Source organism: Cavia porcellus, unplaced genomic scaffold, assembly GCF_034190915.1.
Source record: "Cavia porcellus strain 051 isolate PalLab524CR breed Dunkin Hartley unplaced genomic scaffold, mCavPor4.1 scaffold_5, whole genome shotgun sequence".
NCBI lineage: Eukaryota > Metazoa > Chordata > Mammalia > Rodentia > Caviidae > Cavia > Cavia porcellus.
In genome coordinates, this window is record NW_026947488.1 from 26,384,786 (window position 1) to 26,404,455 (window position 19,670).

At 43.0% G+C, this 19,670-nt stretch overlaps 1 protein-coding gene across 4 annotated transcripts in view; it reads right to left on the reverse strand.

Annotated features, from left to right (window-relative positions):
- Positions 1-196: 196 nt before the first annotated feature.
- Acss2 (acyl-CoA synthetase short chain family member 2) overlaps positions 197-19,670 on the reverse strand; it is a 51,164-nt gene continuing 31,690 nt past the window's right edge. For 2 of the 4 annotated variants that reach the window (XM_063248480.1, XM_003467739.5), the window contains exons 3-19: positions 16,808-16,899; positions 16,504-16,607; positions 16,185-16,257; positions 15,856-15,931; positions 15,582-15,696; positions 14,710-14,748; positions 9,477-9,614; positions 7,835-8,005; positions 6,842-6,975; positions 6,526-6,658; positions 6,388-6,444; positions 6,112-6,192; positions 4,193-4,301; positions 2,334-2,402; positions 1,819-1,995; positions 1,114-1,188; positions 197-993 (exon numbers count right to left, since the gene is read on the reverse strand). In XM_063248480.1, coding sequence (XP_063104550.1) covers positions 869-993; positions 1,114-1,188; positions 1,819-1,995; positions 2,334-2,402; positions 4,193-4,301; positions 6,112-6,192; positions 6,388-6,444; positions 6,526-6,658; positions 6,842-6,975; positions 7,835-8,005; positions 9,477-9,614; positions 14,710-14,748; positions 15,582-15,696; positions 15,856-15,931; positions 16,185-16,257; positions 16,504-16,607; positions 16,808-16,899 — 1,768 coding nt within the window. In that variant the 3' untranslated portion in view covers positions 197-868. Of the gene's footprint in view, positions 994-1,113; positions 1,189-1,818; positions 1,996-2,015; positions 2,239-2,333; positions 2,403-4,192; positions 4,302-6,111; positions 6,193-6,387; positions 6,445-6,525; positions 6,659-6,841; positions 6,976-7,834; positions 8,006-9,476; positions 9,615-14,709; positions 14,749-15,581; positions 15,697-15,855; positions 15,932-16,184; positions 16,258-16,503; positions 16,608-16,807; positions 16,900-19,670 lie in introns of those variants that run through there. The other 2 variants (XM_063248479.1, XM_063248481.1) reach the window with 2 other exon arrangements.

Below are 19,670 nucleotides of genomic sequence, written 5' to 3' on the forward strand. Positions count from 1 at the left end.
TTTCGGTCACTCCTATTTAGTTTAGGGACTTAGCAAAGATCCTGTTAGTGAAGCCCTGCTCAGCTCTATCCACACAAAAAGTTTTGAAAGATGTTAGGGTGATCCTGGGGAATATTACTTCTCTTCCTATCTGCTGCACACATCAGCCCCACTAATGAGTGCACAGCTTAAAAGAGTTCTAAGAATACCAGTCATCTTCTCAAGGTCACAGACTTTATTCCTCGAACCATGAGGCTTAAGCATGACCTGGGAAAGAAAAGAAAGTTTTCTCTGAGAGTGGGCAGGGCTCTGTCCCTGGGGGCAGGTGGGAAGGAACAAGACAAGACAAACTCCTCTGGTCCTAGGAACAAAACATATGTACTCCTTCAAAGAAGCCAATGATCTGGAAACCCTCAGGACTGAACCTACCCACATAGCCCCTAGAACACATGGGCAGCCAGTATGGCCATCTATCAGGGAATTCAGACTCAGAAGTAGCAACAGTTTTTTAAAAAAATAATATTCCTGGATTCACAAATTTATCATTTCTAAGGCAAATACATACTCAAGATGAGTACTGTGAGAACTGACTGAGGATTACATGTTGTCCCCCTGCTTCAGTGTAGGCCTTCACTTGTCCTCTGAACACCTAACATGGAAATGTGGCATTCAGTCTCCTGCTCTGGGCTTGGAGAGCTCTTTGTAGTCTGGCCCATATCAGTCTGGGTTGACCTGGGCTTGTCTCTTCTGCCTGGAAGTCACAGAAAATTCTCCACTCAGGGACAAAGCATGGGTCAGCACTGGTACTCCTGGATGGGGGGCGGGAGGACAGGCAGAACTCTGGAGAGCCGGGTAGGGGAACCCTAGGTAAAGGACAGAGTCTTGTTCACTAAATGGTCAAGCAGCGGTGATCGAAGAGGTAATTGATGACAGATGGGTCAGCCACTGTAGATAGGTCCCCCACGTCATGGTCGTTCTGAGCAATCTTCCGAAGCACTCGCCTCATAATTTTACCTGGGAGACCACAGGCTGTGGTTACTCTGTGACCGCATTGACCCACACCAGCCTTTTCAAAAATCCATGCACATCGCTACCACTTAGCCCACCTCAATATCTGGAAGCCCCTGAACATACCTGAACGTGTTTTAGGCAAACCAGGTGCATTCTGGATGTAGTCTGGTGTGGCAATAGGGCCAATTTTTTCTCTAACTGTAATCAAAAAATCATTAAACATTCCTTTAGCCTGACTCCCAAAAGCCGAAGTAGAGATAGCGTTGTTCCCCACATTTCCTCTTAGGCCCCTCCCCACAGAGCCATTCTTAGCCTCGCTGCCTTTCTCTTAATACACTGTCTCTTTACTCTCTTACTTTAATCCAAGTTCATAAATTGTGGCTCTAAAACGTGTTTGGATAGCTAGAGTTTAGGTAGCACTGTGCAAGTGGCTTCTCTGTGAAAGAAGTTTCTTGCTCTTTAAGGACTAGACTAACAAGAGGATCTATGGAGGTAATAATAAGAATTAAATAGGGTAATACATTTAAAGCACTGGGCCTAATGGTGGTACAAAAAACATTCTAGAACTGTTGGCCTTTTTTTTTTTTTTTTGCCATGCTGGGAATCAAACCCAGGTCCTTGTAGGCAAGCACATAGCAGGCAAGCACTGAACCTCTGCGCTATATCCCCGGCCCACTGGCTATTATTATCTTAGAGAAACTAGTAGCTGTGAAGACTGAATAGGAAAAATCAGTTAGACCATGGAAGCCCCTGGGATCTGGTTGTGGCACAGGGCTCACTGCAGCCTCTTCCCAACTACTTGCAGACCCTTCCAGGGAAGCTCCTCACTCTGCTTCTTGAGCTCCTCAGTGAGGGTAGGACTGAAAGTGTGGCCATCACATAGGGTAACAAAGCAGTAGAGGCATTCGCCCTTCACAGGATGAGGATGGCCCACTACAGCCGCCTCTGCAACAGCTTCATGTTCCACAAGTGCTGACTCCACCTCTGCCGTGCTCAGCAGGTGTCCTTGTCAAAAGAAAGGAAATGCCATAAAAGACATCCCAGCCTCTGCCACAGCCTTTATTCCATCTGTTCCCACAAAGCAGCCCCAATCTGATTCAAATAGGGAATGACCTTCATTCACTTTCCACACGACATGGTTCCAGACACCTCTCCACCCTGGATTCCCTCTTCCAGGCACATTTCAGTGCTCGTCACTCTTCCTCCAAGACCCAGGTCCAGAATTGAACACCACATTCCACAGATGGTCTAACCAAAGGACAGTCTTGACTCTCAGAAGGCTTTGACTGAGTATTGCCAGGGGAACAGAGCAAATGAGATGGGAGGGGAACCTGGGCCCTTACCAGATACATTGAGCATGTCATCAATCCTGCCAGTGATCCAGTAATAGCCATCCCGGTCCCGCCGGCATCCTGGAAAGAAATGTACAGCAGAGTAAATATCCCACAGTAGGATATAATGTCTTCCTGTTACCATTCTTGCCCACTGTGGCAGCCACCCTCTAAGACAGTTCCTCTGATCTCCACCTCCTGGCATTTACAACCCTGCATAATCCTCTTTTTCACTATACTGTATAGGACTATTTTATATGATCAACGGAATTTGGGATAAATTATGGGATGTCACTTCTCAGCCTGGTTAAACACACTTTGGCTTCTATATTGGGAGTAGCCCTATGGAGAGGCACAGGTAGTGAGGAACTGAGAGTTCCTGCTAACAACCACGTGAGTGAGCGTGAAAGTGGATCCTCCAGGTTCCATCAAACCTTCAGATGACTGCAGCCCCTACCACAGCTCCACTGCAACCTAGAACATGCCTGGACATGAGCTAAGCTGCTTGCAGACGCTGACCCCAGAAACTGTTAGATTATGTATTTGTTGTTTTAAGCTGCCAATTTTAGTGATACCTTTTTCCATGTCAGTAAAATCTACTGATCTTGGGGCTGGGGGGTTAGCTCAGTGGCATAAGCACCAGCCTTACAAGCAGGCAGTCGTGAGTTCGATCCCCAGTACCAATAAAAATGAAAAAGACAAAAAAAAAAAAAATCTACTGATCTTAAGCCTACCTTTCATAACTCAGTTGTTTTCTAAACAGTAAATAAATTCTTAATTATTCCCTTGCTTAAAACCCATAAAGGGTTTTCCATTGCTCTCTGATGAAATCTAACTGCTCGCATTGGCCCACAAGTTCCTAAATTAGCTACCTTTCCAACTTCAAGTATTATTTATCCCTGTACACACTGCACTCCAGCCACACAGGCCTCGTTCCATTCATCATACATTTCCAGCTCATGTCCTGCTGTACATAACCCTTTACTCTAGATTTCCCCATGCCTAGTTTCTTCTTGTCCTCAGATCTCTGCTCTAGTGTCACCTGAGAGAAGTCTTTTCTGATCATTTTGTGTAAAGTAGCTATCTCTGAAGATACTATCACACTGGTGTTGCTGTTTCATAGTACTAGAGATTGAACCTAAGGTCTTGGCATTGAACTACATCCCCGGGCCTTTTTTACTCTTCATTTTAGACAGTGTCTTCTAATCATTAAGTTGCCTATGTTGGGCTTGAATATGTTATCCTCCTGCCTCATCTGCCCAAGTGCTGGGTGACAGGGGCACACCATCACATCCAGCATCTTTATCACATAATTTTCTTTACACACTTATCTCTATCCTAAGGTAAGTTTATTATTTTTTTGCTGGGTATATTGTCTATCACCTCCTTACTAGAATGTAACTCCCTTAAGGGCAGAAAGCTTAACTATGTTATCCATATACTATCCCACATGCTTATTAGACTAGTATCTGGGCATTACAGGTGCTCAATAATATTTATTATTAATAATATTTATTAATATTAATAATAATAATAGATGAATGGACTGGTGGACAGACGGATGGACAAATAGCCTCTAAACATGAAGACACACATGATATAGTAATACTGCTGCTTGTTCCATCTCTGTAATACAGAAGAAACAAGAACCTCTTTCCTTATTAACTAATCCCAGATGGCACCATCCTGAGACCTTTCCTGCAACACTCATTTCTGCTCTAATCGTCTTCTCTGTAGCTCTGCCTGGATACCAGACATGTAAAACATGTTTCTTTTCTGTACTTCTTCATTTCCAACAAACTCTTCTGAAAATAGATGTTGAAGGTACATATCTCAGTGGGAGACACAGGGAGGGGATAGCCAAGGCTCACCATCTCCTGTCACATAGTAACCAGGAAACTTCTTAAAGTAGGTAGACTCAAAGCGTGGGTGGTTTCCATAAACTGTGCGCATGATTCCTGGCCAGGGCTGCTTGAACACCTGGGGAGTGAGGAAGGCAGTGATCGCCCCTGCTAGCCTCTCTCACAGGAAGACTGTTGTAGCTCTACTAAACCTTAGGAAAATATCCTAAATGCCATTCCGGAGAAGCAAGACAAATAAATACAGGCTTTGGAGGAGGATGATTCTGGTTTGGAATCCCAACTCTGCCACTTACTAGCTATGAGACCTCAGGTAAGTAACATAACTTCTCTGAGTTTTAGGATCCTCATCTGCAAATCAGAGCAAACAAGTTCTATTTTCTAAAGTTATTGTGAGGATAATTAAAAGTATGTGGAAATTGAGGGGCTGGAGATTTAGCTCAGCGGCATAAGCACCTGCCTTGCAAGCAGGTGGTCATGAGTTCGATCCCCGGTACCGGTAAAAAGAAAAAAGAAAAAAAAAAGGTATAATAGTATGTGGAAATTGCTTAACATAGTGTTGTGTTAGTGATAAACATTTAATACATGTAAGTCTTCTTTTGGGTCATCCCTCAGGAAAGCAGTTCTCGTTTTATGCAAATGAAAACAATCATATAAAAAAGTGAAACTGAGCCAGGTGTGGTAAACACTTACAATCCCAGAACTTGGGGGGCTGAGGTAAGGGGATTGCCATAAGCTTGGGTTACACAGTGAGTTCAAGGCTAGCCTTTCTGCCTTAAAAAAAAAAAGTGAGACTAAGCCAGGGAGAGTAACTTTGTAACAGAGTGCCATGGGCTTTGCTTTCCAGCACTGTCAAAAACAAAAACCCAAAACAAAAATGGGGGGGGGGAGACCCCAACATAGGTAAATAAGTATTCAGCAATAATCAAAATTGTTCTGTGGCAGCAGATAGATGGGATTATAGAATTCTAGTTGAGAGTAAAAAGAACTGGCTTGACATCTTACCCATTATTAACTTGCTCTTGGGAAAGTGAAATGTGTTGGGATCTAGAGGACAGGGCTGGTAAGAACCTTACAAATATAAGAAAAATTAAAACAGCTAACATTAATTGAACAGTAACTTCTAGGTTCTGTACTAATCCCTTTGCATGGAATGTGTAACTTAAACAAGGAATTTTAAGAGTGGCCTGAAATCTCAACACTCTGGAGCCCGAGGCAGGAGAATCACCATTCAAGGCCAGCCCATGCTATAGTAGTGAATTCAGGGCCAGTGTGAACTATACAGGAAGATCCAGGAGGGAAGGAGAGAGAGGGACAGACAGGAAGAGAGAGAGAGTGAGGAGAGAAGGACAGAGAGACAGAGAGAAATTTAGCTTCAAAAGCATTAGGTAACTTTTATCGAGGTCACAAGAGAGGCTGAGCCAGGATTTGAACCAAGGCAGCCTAACTCTAGAATCTATGTGATTTTCCTCTATGTTATGAAGCTTCCTTTCTTGAGAATGTTCAATGAAGGAAGAATTGGGGCTAAGTTTTCCAGACCCCCAAAAAAGCATTGTCATGAATCCGAACAGATTTTCTTCCAATCAGATTTTACTGATACATTTTATGTATATATAACGATCACATTCATCTTCATCGTAGAGAATTTGTACCTCTCCATGATATAACTTGCCCCCTTGCCCACCCCAGGCCATTCCCCTACCCTCCTGTCAACCCTTTGAATGGGTTCTTAAAAAGCCCAAAGAACCTTATGCACCAAAAGGCAGAGATACAGGCAAAGGTTTCCCCCGTACTCTTTCAGCAGAGGACAGTCCCCCAACCATAGAGCTTAAGTCTTAAGCAACTACCAGGAGATATCAGGTTATAAACTCTGAAGCAAAGAACCCACGAAGATCCTTATCCCTTCTGCTCGAAGACCCCCAGGGCCTCACCAGATAACCTTCAGCTTCACCTTCCAACTCTTCCCCAGACTCATTCAGGATTGCAGGAGCTACGCCAAAGAATGGAAAGGACTAAAAGCAAAAGGGAGACAGAACCCAAAAAGTGGAATGAGGCAACTCTGATTAGACTTCCAAGGCATCCCAATGCTTCAAATTCCTCATACATATTAGTCCAGTACCCAACTCTCCAGTACGTCAAATGCCCCAAGATCCATTCCCTGCCAAGCCCAGGACCAGCAGCGCTCACACACACAACAGGGCACTCACGGCAGAACCAGGTTTCATGGGTGTGGCACCGGGGAGTGGGGTCAGCATGTGGCCACCCTGTGGAAAGCAGAGATCAGGGTTTTGAATCAGTCTTTCCACACTGTCTCTGAGTCCCAGCCTTCTAAACCCCTTACTCACTGTCTCTGTTTGCCAGAAGGTGTCCACAATGGGGCAGCGCTGGGCACCTACTACCCGGTGATACCACAGCCAGGCTTCAGGGTTGATTGGTTCACCCACTGTACCTAGAACCTGCAAGGATGCCCGGCTATGCCTTGGGCAGAGGAATAGGAGAGGGGAAAGTTCTGAGTACCACCGAGAGCCAGGATCCACATGCCTCTTTCATGCCCTCTCCCTGTTCCAGGTCAGAGTTGGGACAGCGGAAAGAAACTATACAAAGGGAAGCACCCAGCCCCGAAGGACACCCATGGGGAAAACAACTGGGGAAGAGTCTCACTTGGTGACAGGTTCCTCTCCAAACTTCATGAGCAGACGGATAGCTGTGGGTGCTGTGTAGAACTTGGTCACCTTGTATTTCTCCACAATGCTCCACAGGCGGCTCACATCTGGGTATGTGGGGATCCCCTCAAACTGACCCCCATGAAAGCTCGTCATTTCTGGTCCTTCTCAATAGTCCCTCCATTCCCTTACCATTACCTCAGTTTGTATATTTTGCCTTTTCTGACCATGTTTTTATTCTCTGACCAGACAAGCCAAGAGCTTCTCCTGGTCAGGATACACAGTCCCTGCAAAACTTCTCTTTCTCCAGGAAACAGGACATAAGCAGACTAAGTAACCTTGAAGGTAGTCAAATAGTATAATTTTTTTTCGGTAGTGTGGCTCAAGACTGAATTTTTTTATAGTACATATTTGTAGTATATGCAGTTTACATTCATCTTAAGGATGTACTTAGCACCTCTTGAGTCTTTTAGTCTCTTCTCCCTCCACTCTCTTCCTTTTCCCTCTATCTTTAGATCCTCTTCCCATTTGAAAAAGATCTATCTCTCTATTTCTTATGTTCTATCTTTTGTCTTCAAATTTATTTATACTCTGGATTTTTTTTTTGTCTTTTTCATTTTTATCGGTACCAGGGATCGAACTCACGACCGCCTGCTTACAAGGCAGGTGCTTATGCCGCTGAGCTAAACACCCAGCCCCTATACTCTGGATTTCTGATATAAAAGGTTGTATGTATTTAAGTTTGTGTGTCTGATTTATTTCACTTAATGCTGGGATCTCAAAGTATATCCATTTTTCTAAAATTGACTCATTTATCCTTCTTTATGACAGAGTAGTACTCTATCATGCATAAGTATTGTGTGTTGCGCTGCTATAAATATGGGTATGTATGTATCATTGTGGCATGATGTCTTTAATTCTTTTCATCCAGGATAATCTTATCCACCTCCCATGTAGGATAAGTAGCCATAAATCTCAGATGCTTTCTCACCAAAACACTGGTAGCACCATTTGCCAGTGGCCCATAGGTGATGTAGGAATGGCCAGTGATCCAACCAATGTCTGCTGTGCACCAAAACACATCCTCCGGGTGGAAGTCAAACACATACTTGAAAGTTGTAGCCACGTAGAGCATATAACCACCAACTGTGTGTACCACACCCTGTGGGAGAAACGGGGCCTCAGACTGGGGCCTTCAGCCCCCTCCACTTACCAACAAATAGAGATTTGGCAGAGCTAGAGAAAGACCCTTCTTGGGGATTCTGGCCTACCATCATCCTTTCTACCTTATCTGTTTTTCTTGTATATCTTTTCCCTATGCTCCCATCTCATCTTCTTTATTGTACCCATAATATCATAAATATATATCAGCTCATCATTTCTATCTATACACTAAGATATTTCTGAGCCATCCACATCACCTACACATGAGCACTTCTAGCACATTCATATAGTTTTTGCTGTGTATTTGTGCCCTCATACTCAATGACAATCATCAGGATGACTTTTAAAAAAAAGATAATCCACTTGGCTTACTCTACCCCTATGAAGAAAAGGCCAAAACTGTGTTTCTAACAGCCCACTGAGGGATATCCTAAAGCCCCTGGAGAGAACTTAAGGCCAGGATAGGTTGTCAGTGGCCCCCAAACCTCATGCAATTATGCATTTGTCATTGGTTCATTGTCTAGCACTTGGATTGGTGGTGTGGGTGCTACACCCACCCAGGGGTGGAGCCCGTATACAGTGTAACTGCTGGAGGAAGGCGGGTCTCTCTCTCTTGCCAGTTCATGCCTTGCTGTTTGTGGTGGCCATGAAGTGCAGTCCTGCCATGCCACATTTCTTTGGAGCCAGCTGAGTATGGACTGAAACCTCCAAGAACTGTAAGAAATAAACCTGTCTTTCCCTAGCTTTGGAAGTCAGGGATTCTTTCTCAATGAGTGAAAAGTAACTAAGACAAAGGTAGAGTGATACAGTTTTCAAGTCAATGGAAATGTCAGTTTTTCAGAATATTTCTAGATGTCATGCTGTGCTCTGGTAGGGGACTACCATGGTTATCAATGTGCCATGAAGAAAAAAAATGGAACTTTGAGTTATGGTCTTAGAAGCACAAGAGGGGAGCTGGGCGTGGTGGCTCACACCTGTAATCCCAGCACTCAGGAAGCTGAGGTGGGAGGATCCTTGTGAATTTGAGACCAGCCTGGGCTACAAAGTGAGCTCAAGGCCAGCCTGCACTGCATAGCAAGACCCTGTCTCAAAAAAGACAAAAAAAAAAAAAAAAAAAAAAAAAAAAAAAAAAAAAAGAGCGCAAGAGGGATCCTGTGCTCACTCTTAGGCCTGAGCTGACAGAATAGCTTTCCTTCAAACCATACGAGAATGGGCAACAACATCAATGTCAGTCACATGGATGATCCTTTCCTCCCTTTTCTGGGTACCATAAAAGCCTCCAACCTGACTTGTCTCACTCTGGGCCTCACCATCTAGTAATTGAGAATGTAGGTCTTAATTTGATTTAGAAAAGATAATATGGCATATCTGGAACTTATGGTCATAGAATAATGTTTCCAACATCACATGCTTCCTTAGAAACTCACTTCTCAGTTTTACCTAACAGACACACATGCATACATACTTGCCTTGGGTTTGCCTGTGGAGCCACTGGTGTACAGGATGAAGAGTGGGTCCTCAGCATCACACCACTCAGGCTCAAACTCATCCCCTGCCTCTTGCATGAGTTCATGCCACCACAAGTCAACCCCTTGGTTCCAGGAGATCTGCAGGAAGAGGAAGAGGAAGAGAGGAATAGGCAGGAACGAACTGTGAACAACTTAAGATGGGGTGGGTGACCCCTCTACCTGGCACCTGAAAGACTGGGTAGAACTGACAGGTGGAGATGCAGGGAGGGGAGGAGGGCCCTGCAAAGATAGAACAGGCAGAGAACAGGAGCATAATAGCAGGCTTCCTGGGCATTCTGCCATCCTTCCTTTACTTATACCACAGAACTCTCCTCACCTGGCTTCAGGCTAAGGAGGGCCCCTTGGCTGGTTCCTTCCCACCCTTCAATTCTCAGGTGAAATGTCACCTTTTGGGGAACTTCTCCTGAGTGGTATATGAAAAATTCTCTTCCACCCCCCCCCCAATTTATTGTTAACCACAATACCATGTTTCTTTCCCAAACAGCACATATTTCCATTCTTTTATTTGTTTGTTTGGTTATTATCCCCCACAACTAGATGGTGACCTCTACGGGGATAGTGTTATGTCTTATGTGTGCGTGCACACGGGTGTGTGTATTTCTGTATCACCAACATCTTGTAAAGAAAACATTTAGGAAATTTTTGTTGAATGAATGACGTTGCACACACAGCCTGCATATACACATATGCACTACAGGAAACTAAACTAGAAGCTTATCAGCAAGGATGCAGATACTACACAATTCAGTAATGCTAAATTAGTCAGAGCTTGCAGGTGAGGTGGTCACTTGATCCTGTTAGTAGTGAAACAAATCAACTCATCTTGGTCTAAGTACTATTTTGTACATGTCCAGATCCCATCCACATCTGAAGGTTCTTTTCTACCTTGATAACACTGATGCTAAGGGGGTTTCTCATAGCACCTTTTGTTTGAGGAGACAGGTTCCATTCAGCAGGAAGTCTTGCTTCACGTTGATGGAAAAGGACCAAGGTGAACTCCATCCAGGAAAGGGATGCCCCTCTATATACAATTAATTGCCTTTGATAATGACGTTTGGATCTGTCATCCTGAAATTTCTCTCAACTTTCCTTTGAAACTATTTTCCTTTCCTGGTTGGTATTTCCTCTTTAAATACCAATTTTTATTTATATGTTCATTATAATCTAATCACTACTAGCTGAAGTTGGATTCCCTGAATTTGTCCAAAAATTGTTTTGGATTTCAACCCCAGTTCTACCACTTTCTAGCTATATGACCTTGGGTAAGTTACTGTACCTCAACTCATTCTTTTTAAAAATATGGACAGGCTGGCAAGCATGAGGTCCTGTGCTTGAGTCCTGATGCCCATACTCCCCCGCAAATAAGGATAATCATCTTGTCCTGATGATCTCACAGGATTTGGGGAATATCAAAAGGAAAAGATATCTAATAAACACCAAGCCTTGGACTGTCATAGGGGGTAAGATAGAGAAGTATGAATATCAGAAGGGATAGAGGTTAGTTTAATAATCACTGGGAAATAAATTTAAGGGTGTGATAATGAGAAGTATGTGGGGACTGCTTTAGCTATCTCAAAGCCCTTTCATACTCATTAGATTCTTAAATGTTTGATGGCTTTGGCTGATGAGTAGAAATGATAATGTTAGATAAATGCCTTTCACCTAATTCAGATAGATACATGCAAATTTATCAGCCATTTTCAGACCAAAAAACCTGGATTTTGGTCAGGCATGGAGGTACATGTTTGTAATCCTAGCACTCAAGAGGCTGAGGCAGGAGGATTGTGACAAATTTGAGGCCAGTCTGTGCTATTTGGTTTAAAAATCCCAAAGTGTTAGATATGTACCTTGAAAATTAGAATATGATTCTCTAATCACTCTTTCCTGTCTGTTCTACATACCCCTTACTCTATAGAATTTTAAGTTTCTGGTATATGAGTATCATGAGAATGACAATTCTAGTCCAAGTGAGGATGCCATTAAAAATAGGAAGAAAAAGAAGAAAACCCTATCTAGAATATACATAAGCACACCTTATTTTTTAGTGAAAAATCTAGATGAGTTTATATGTACACTGTCATATAAATATTTTTTTCTTGCCAAATGACCTTGAGCTGAAGGCATTAATGCATCTAAGCAGAACCATGTTAATATTGCTTTGGACAAATGGTGCTTGTTTATAGTACTGTGAAATGTCAAAGGATAAAACACAGTTACACTGTGGCCCTGCATTGAGGGAATGCTTTTAATCTTATAGAAGTATTTTTTGTGGGTGTGTATGTGTGTGCAGGGAGGGGGGGGGAAGGGGGGGTATTCCAGGTGTGGAGCCAATAACAAGCGCCAGGAAGCAGGATGAGCTCAGTTAGTGAAGCAAACATTGGGTGTGGACTAGGTGTGTGCCTGTGTGACCCATGGGTAGGAACCAGGAAAAGGTTTGAGTGCTCTAAAATAAAAACTGAACAGTTGGCCCTTGTCCTTTTACCAGGGTGGCCTTGAGAGGGCAGCTGCCACGTATGGAAAAAGAATATGAAGCAGCTCAGCTGTGATATGGTTGAGGAGGGCACTTATCAGACCTTGCCTTAAAGATTGCATAAGGCGGAAGGGGTTTGAAAGTCTATCAGAATTTCTACAACTTTTATTGCCATTTTCAGACCCAAAAACCTGGATTTTGGTCCAGTATGGAGGTACATGTTTGTAATCCTAGCACTCAAGAAGCTGAGGCAGGAGGATTGTGACAAATTTGAGGCCAGTCTGTGCTACACAGTGAGTTTAAGGCCAGCCTGAACTATGCAGCAAGACCCTGTCTCAAGAAAACAAAACACTGGGGGCTGGGGATTTAGCTCAGCGGCATAAGTGCCTGCCTTGCAAGCAGGCAGTCGTGAGTTTGATCCCTGGTACCGATCAAAAGGAAAAAGACAAAAAAAAAAAAAAAAAGAAGAAGAAGAAGAAGAAGAAAACAAAACACTGGATTTTGTAAGCCTGTTTTCATACTGGTTCCCCACCCACCCACACACTACCAATAAATAACAGTTTGGCAGTTACAAGATCATTGGTAAGGGCTGATTGATATTTAAAGAAATATAGGGAAATCAGAAACATCTCACAGTGAAATTTTCTCTCCAGCAGCCTCACATCTGGGATTCTCCAGCAGTTCCTGCTTCTGTTTCCACCTGTCTTCAGGCCTTTCCTCCTAGCTGCTCATCCTCTCTGCCTCCCTGACCAGCCTGTCTGCTCTGAAGGTCTCAGCCAATCTCTCCCTGGTTTCTCTCACTTTCCAAGTGTGTCTCTGGGTGTCTGCAAAGTGACCCACTGGTGGGAAGTGGGAGATAAAAGATGAAAAGCTTCCAAGATCATCTCTTTTCAAAATAAAGATAGGTCGGGGGTGAGCTGCAAACTATCAACAGCAAAATGGACCAGGAATCAGCCTTGACTTCCTAAAGTAACAATTTTAAAGGCGTTTGAGAAATCCAATTGGTTTAATTTCTTCTCCGGTGCCATGGTGCTTCATCAGTGACTACAGCCGCCAGCTTGCACAGAGCTGCTGGGCTTCTCTAGCTTCTCTCTGAAGCTAGACCACGCCTGACCTCACTGCCAGAGTGGGTGGTGATGAGAGTCATCGGCCTGGGGAAGATGCAGCTGGTCAGTCACATGAGCAGGGCTGAGCCCACAGCAGCTCTGCACTTGGCCTTGAGGGCCTAGACGTGATTTCCTCCATAAATTTGGGGCTAGCATGCTTCTTTTGAGTTTTCCCACAGAAGGCTGGCTTGCAGATGACTGTGCTGCTGGCTCCCTCGTGTTCACTGCTGCTGTTTCACCACTTCCCTCCTGAGATGCATACAGGATGAAGCTTGCTAAAGAATGCCTGTTTGAGCTTGGAGATAGAGATGAGAGGCACAAATGCCTGCTTGGCAAGCATGAGGTCAAGAGTTCAATCCCAATTAAAAAAAAAAAAAAAAAAGCTGGTTTGTTTTTTTGGTAACTGTTTTTACCTCCAAGAAGCCAAAACCCAAATGCCCAAAGCCCAAGGCAGAACTGAGTTTGCTTTGTCAAGGGAAGTGATAACAGCTAACATTTATTTAGTAGTTACTATGTGCCAAGCACCTTATGTAATATTGACAAAACTCTGAAAGATAGGTATAGAGGGGGAAACTGGAGCAAAAAAGCTTAAGTTACTTGCCAACTTTACACAATAGCAGATGGCAGAACCAGGATTTGAACCTATGTGGTTTGGCTCCAGAACCTATAACCTGAACCACCAAGTTTGTTAGTTCTTTGAAAAGAAGGGCTTAGGTCCTTGCTTGAGTTGTAAAAGGAAAGTAGGGTTCCCTAGGAATCAGATCTGTCTCTACCATGCTAATAAGAATAGAGAAAGGTAGACTATTAGCATAAAAGGTACCAATAGGGCAAGTAGCCTGTGAAGATGGTAAAACTCATAGGAGCAGTGAACTTTATGTTTTGTTTTCTTTCAAGTATGTAATATCATCTCTCTACTACTGATAAGGAAAAGGAGACCTAGAGAGAAGAGACTTACGCAAGGTCATACAGCTAAAAATTGGTCTCTGGAATCCAGGCCCTTCTCTCCCCTGTACTAAGCTGTTTTAAGCATTTAGTTATAGATCTCTCTTCCTAGAACCACCAATAGTATAACCTTGGTTCACTTTAATAGTTAATCACATCAGAAAGTCATGTGCAATTTGTAAATCCCAAAGAAGTATATAAGTGTATTTTAGAATCCTTTTCTTTGCTGTTCTATAAAAAACTCATTCTTTTGTAATACATGTCTAACTCTCCAACTTGATGATGAATTCCAAGGTCAAGGTCTACACCTCCTCCATCTGCTCCTTCTCTGCCTCATCCAGCTAAGTGCACAGTAAATACTTTCTGACTGGTTGTCTGGTCTGCTCTCCCACAAAGGTCCCACGCAGCAGGAGTGAAATAGGATGTCTATTACTCTCTCTCCGAGATCCTTGCTCCATGCTAGTTGACACAAGCAGCAATAGGTATTTGATTTCACAATGCTTTAGAGTGGCATGAATGTTACTAGGTGCCTAGGAGCAAGGGGAAAGGGGAGAGGTCTGGCAACCACTTTAATGGAGCAAACAGGCGAAGAGCAGAGGGACACACAAATAAGCATGCAGGAAAACTATGCCCAAGGCAGTGGAGAAGTGGATACCTGGGGCCGGATGCGCTTGGATTTCTCTTTCAGCTTACCCTGTTAAGAGCCCATGGAATGGAAAGGCCAATGAGCAGGATCCAAGGATAGAGGACTGGGAAGGAAGGGTGAGTGTTCCTAAACCCCTGGATGTCTCTTGTTCTTCCGGCTCGCCTCTCTTTCTGGTTCCTCCTGCCTCTATTTTCCTAAATCTGACCCCAGCTTTTATCTGTGCACATCCCTAACATTTATTGGGCTGTCCAACCTCCCTAAGCTAAACTATCACATCTCTATGCCAATACCATTCAGGTTCCTTCATCTCACAGCATCTAAGTAGCCTTCTATCCTTTTGGACCTCAGAACTTTCATGCCTTATGCCCCTCAGACCTGAACGGCACAATGAACTTTTCTGTTACTCCCACCAGAAGTGCTGAATCCAAAGCTATCAAGAGCCACCTTGAGGAGTTCTGGTTCATCTGTGGTCATTGCTTAGGCTACAAAAGGTAGCCCACCTCAAGTATCATTCCAGTTAAGAGACTACACGCAGTCACCTAAATTAGTATATTTCTAATATACTAATTTATACTAATATAATTTATACTAATATACTTAGCCCAAGTCCTAAGGTTCCCCTGTGCCTCTCAAGATATCCCAACCATCACAGGAATCTCCTTCACAATGTCTTATGATAAGTTCTTGAGGTCCAAAGGCCTTTCCCTCATATTCAAGGTCAAAGCTCCTTGCTCCAAGCCAGCCCTGCCACAGCATTCTTAGGGCTGCTTCCAGAGCCTCCACATTATGATAAGGAAGCATAAGAAGACTTCAGGTTAACTTCTTGGGCGGGAAGTGGGAGGATATTTGACCCCTGAGAGGTATACCAGCACCATACTCACCTGGATATCTGGGCATGGCCTCTTAACTGGGGGAGATTGGCAGGAGGACTCACTCATGCCAAGCTCTGCTCGCCCCAAGTGCTTGACCACAATGCAGCATCTCACTGGGAAACCCCTGGAGAAAAGAAAAGCCTGAAGTGGTATACTGATAGGCTCAAAAGGGAAGTAGGCAAGATCCACCTCTGTCCCTCTGGTGGGGATAGACAAAGGAAAGCTGGCACTGGGGAAAGGCCCAGTTAACCCAGGGCAATAGCCAATAGGCCAGCACACTTACTTCTCCCGACACTTCTCCAGGGACTCGTCAGCCAGTTCCTTCAGGTTTACAAGTTTTTCCCCCCTGTAGAAGGCATCTTTGGGGAGCAACAGACATTCCAGGGCTTAGAAGGAACCATTCTCCCCAGTGGGCACAATGTTCACAGTGCCCTACCTCAGTGGGCCTCTTGACTTATGGCTCTTGTAGCTGATTTAGGCTGACAGAGGATTAGCCAAGATGGGACTTGGAGAGGAAGGGCAGGCAGTCCTACCCTCTATCTGAAGCAGCCCCTAACCAAAGAGACTAAGACTTAAGGTAGGGTCTGGAGAAAAAGTGAGAAAATCAATCACCTGCAGTGATGAGGAGGCTGCACCTGGAGTCCAGTATCCGTTCACACAGGGACTCTGCAGAGAAGCCTGCAAACTAGGGAAGGAAAGAAAAACCAAAGGAGAGGGAGAAATTCCAGGAATTGAGTGAAGAAGGAAACAAGCTGTTCTTGAAATACTTAGAATCTCTAAGCCAGGATGCTAGGAGGAAATGAATAACTGATGTAGACCTGTGACAAAAGCACACTAAGCCCCTTTGTTATTTAAGATCTCCCATCATCCAGTCCCAACCTGCTTCTCCAGTGCATGTCCCCTACCCCTTTTCACCAGCTCAAACTCCTACCACAATGGAATGCAAAGCCCCAAGGCGGGCACAGGCCAGCATGGCTACCACAAGCTCCAAGATCATGGGCATGTAGATGGCCACCCGATCACCCTTCTGAATGCCTGCAGGTAAAAGACACAGAACATTGACAATGAGCCTTCCTGCTGCTACTTCTTGCTCTCACCCATCCAGCTGGCCCTTCTCCCGGTTACCTTTCTCTATTTCCCTGTTACCAAATTGCTTCCATTTATTTTTCTCTCCCCACACATCCTCAGATCCCAATGTGAAGTCTTGCAGTCCCTTTCCACATCCTCGCACTCACCCTGTTTATGGAGAATGTTGCTGAACTGACACACTTGGACCAGAAGTTCACGATATGTGATCTGGGTGGTCTCTCCTGGCTCATTACCCTCCCTGAGACATACCAGAAAGAACTTATGATTAGGGGTGCAAACTATGACCTCAAACCAGAGACAGGAACAGTTATAAAATCCATCTAGCAATACCAATGCCTGGGCCTGTGAGGGTAACCCATCTCCCCCCACACCATGAGCTGACTAGACAGACACTGTACTTTGGCTTTTCAGAATACGTTGTAAACACAGTGAGTGTCATTGCAAAGTATACTGTCCATCTCTGAACCTCATTTTTTTGTGGTGATAAAATGTAGTGATGGTCTCTTCATATGTTAAGAAAAATTAATATCACAGATGTGTCTTTCTGATCATGTATCAAAATTATATTGGTGTTATTCAGAGTATAGTGTCCAGCAGAGAGTAGGATCTCCACTGTACCCAAATTACCTAGGAAATTTGGTAAACATTTCTAGATCTCAACTCAGACTTCCTGAATCAGAACCACAAGGTCCAAGAATCTGGTTTCTTATCACAAGCCAGTTACAAAGATTAGTAGATAATTCAAATGTACATTAAAGTTTGAAAATCATCACCTTTTGGCTGGGGTAGAATACATATCTAACACATACAAGGCCCCGGGGTTCAATCCCAGCCATACCAAAAAGGAGGAAAAAAAGTCATAAAAAACTTCTGTATTCTATCAGGTGATTTCTGTTTCCCTCCTCCCCAGCTTTGACCAAATCCAGCAGAATGATATAATAATGGGTGACTAATGAGAAATACTTTCTAAAAACACACATTCTTAACCAAATATGTTGCTTATGCCTGTAATCGCAGCACTCAGAGAGTCTGAAGCAGGAGGATCACCATGAGTTGAAGGCTAGTCTGGACTACAAAGTGAGTTCAAGGTCAGCCTGAACTATACAGTGAGACCCTGTCTCAACAATTCAAAACAAAGAAAATATACATTCTTAAGGAGCTATCTTGACTGTATGCAAAGATTTAGGTATAAAAATGTTTCACTCCAGGCCTGGGGCTGTAGCTCAGTGATAGAGTGCTTGCCTAGCATGCACAAGGCTCTAAATTCAATCCTCAGTACCACACACACAAAAGTTTCACTCCATGTTTTTTCTGATTATAAAAATATGTACATATGCATTTATGTTTATCATTTTCTACACAAATAATGGCATATGATACACATTACTCTTTATCATGTTGTTGTTTTTTGTTTTTTGGTACCGGGGATTGAACTCAAACCTTACACTTTCTAGGCAGGCACTGTGCTTCTGAGCTATATCCCCAACCCTTCTTTATCATGTTTTTCATTGAATATTATATATTCAATAAGATGCAAGAATTTTAAGTGTAGGGGCTGACAATTTAGCTCAGTGGCATAAGTACCTGTCTTGCAAGTGTGTGGTCATGAGTTTGATCCCTGTTACAGATAAAAAAGAAAAAGACACACACACACACACACACAAAAAAAAAAAAAAAAAAAAAAAAGAATTTTAAGAGTAGAGTTCAATAATTCGCTTCTTAAAATTTAACAATATACCTTGATATTCTCAATCAAAACTAAAAGGGCTCAATCTGTTTGTCTTCTATTTGCAGGTAGCCTAATTTGTTTAAACCATAAATACTTCAAAAATATTAAATTGAGAGCCAGGGATATAGCTCAGTGGCAAAGTGCCTGCCTGGCAAAGAACAATGCCATGAGTTCAATCCCCAGTACCAAAAAAAAAAAAAAAAAAAAAGAATATTAAATTGAAGAAGTATGAACAGCAAATAAACATATGAAAAAATGTTCAAATTGCTGGTTATTCAAGAGATGCAAATTAAAACAACACTGAGATTCCATCTCGCCCCAGAAAGAATCGTCATTATCAAGAAATTCGGGGTGGGGGATTTAGCTTAGCGGCATAAGCGCCTGCATTGCAAGCACACAGTCATGAGTTCGATCCCCGGTACCAATTAAAAAAAAAAAGAAATTCATCAAAAAAACCTAGTACTAGAGGTTCCACTGCACCCAGCTATTCCATTTAGGGTATCTTCCCAAAAGAATTAAACACATTATACCATAACTATATATCCACTCCTATGTTTATAGCAGCACAGTTTGTGATAACCAAATCTTGGAAATAGTCCAATTGTCCATCAACTGATGAATGGATAAAGAAGATGCGATTCTTTTTTTTTTTTTTTTTTTTTTGTCTTTTTCCTTTTTATTGGTACCGGGGATCGAACTCATGACTGCCTGCTTGCAAGGCAGGCGCTTATGCCGCTGAGCTAAATCCCCAGCCCCGAAGATGTGATTCTTTTATACAATGGAATACTACTCTGCCATAAATGAAAAGCTTGAGACATTCCTCGATAAATGAATACCCTTTGAGGCCATCCTGTTAAGTGAAGTAAGTCAGACCATGTGTGTAAATACCACATTGTTTCTCTGGTGTAAGAAACTGAAAGTGTAAATAAGAACCAAAATGTATATTAGGTATTGTGAAATAGGAAGAAAATGTTAAAATGAGTGAGGGAATAAGAGGGGGGAAGGGAAAGGAAAGAAGGGAAAAATTTTAAAAAGTGGGAATAGAAAGAAAAAATGGAAACAAAGCTTTTGTATATGAAGAGGAGAGGCGAATGGAAAGAATCGTTATATCATGTACAGTACAAATTCTCTATGATGAATGTGATCATTATGTATATCTAAAATTTACCAATAAAAGCTGACTGAAGAAAAAAAGAATACTAACTCACTTTCAAGTGGTTTGTAGGATGAATTATTGGGTCAAAGGATATCTCCATTTTAAATACTAATAAATATTAAGC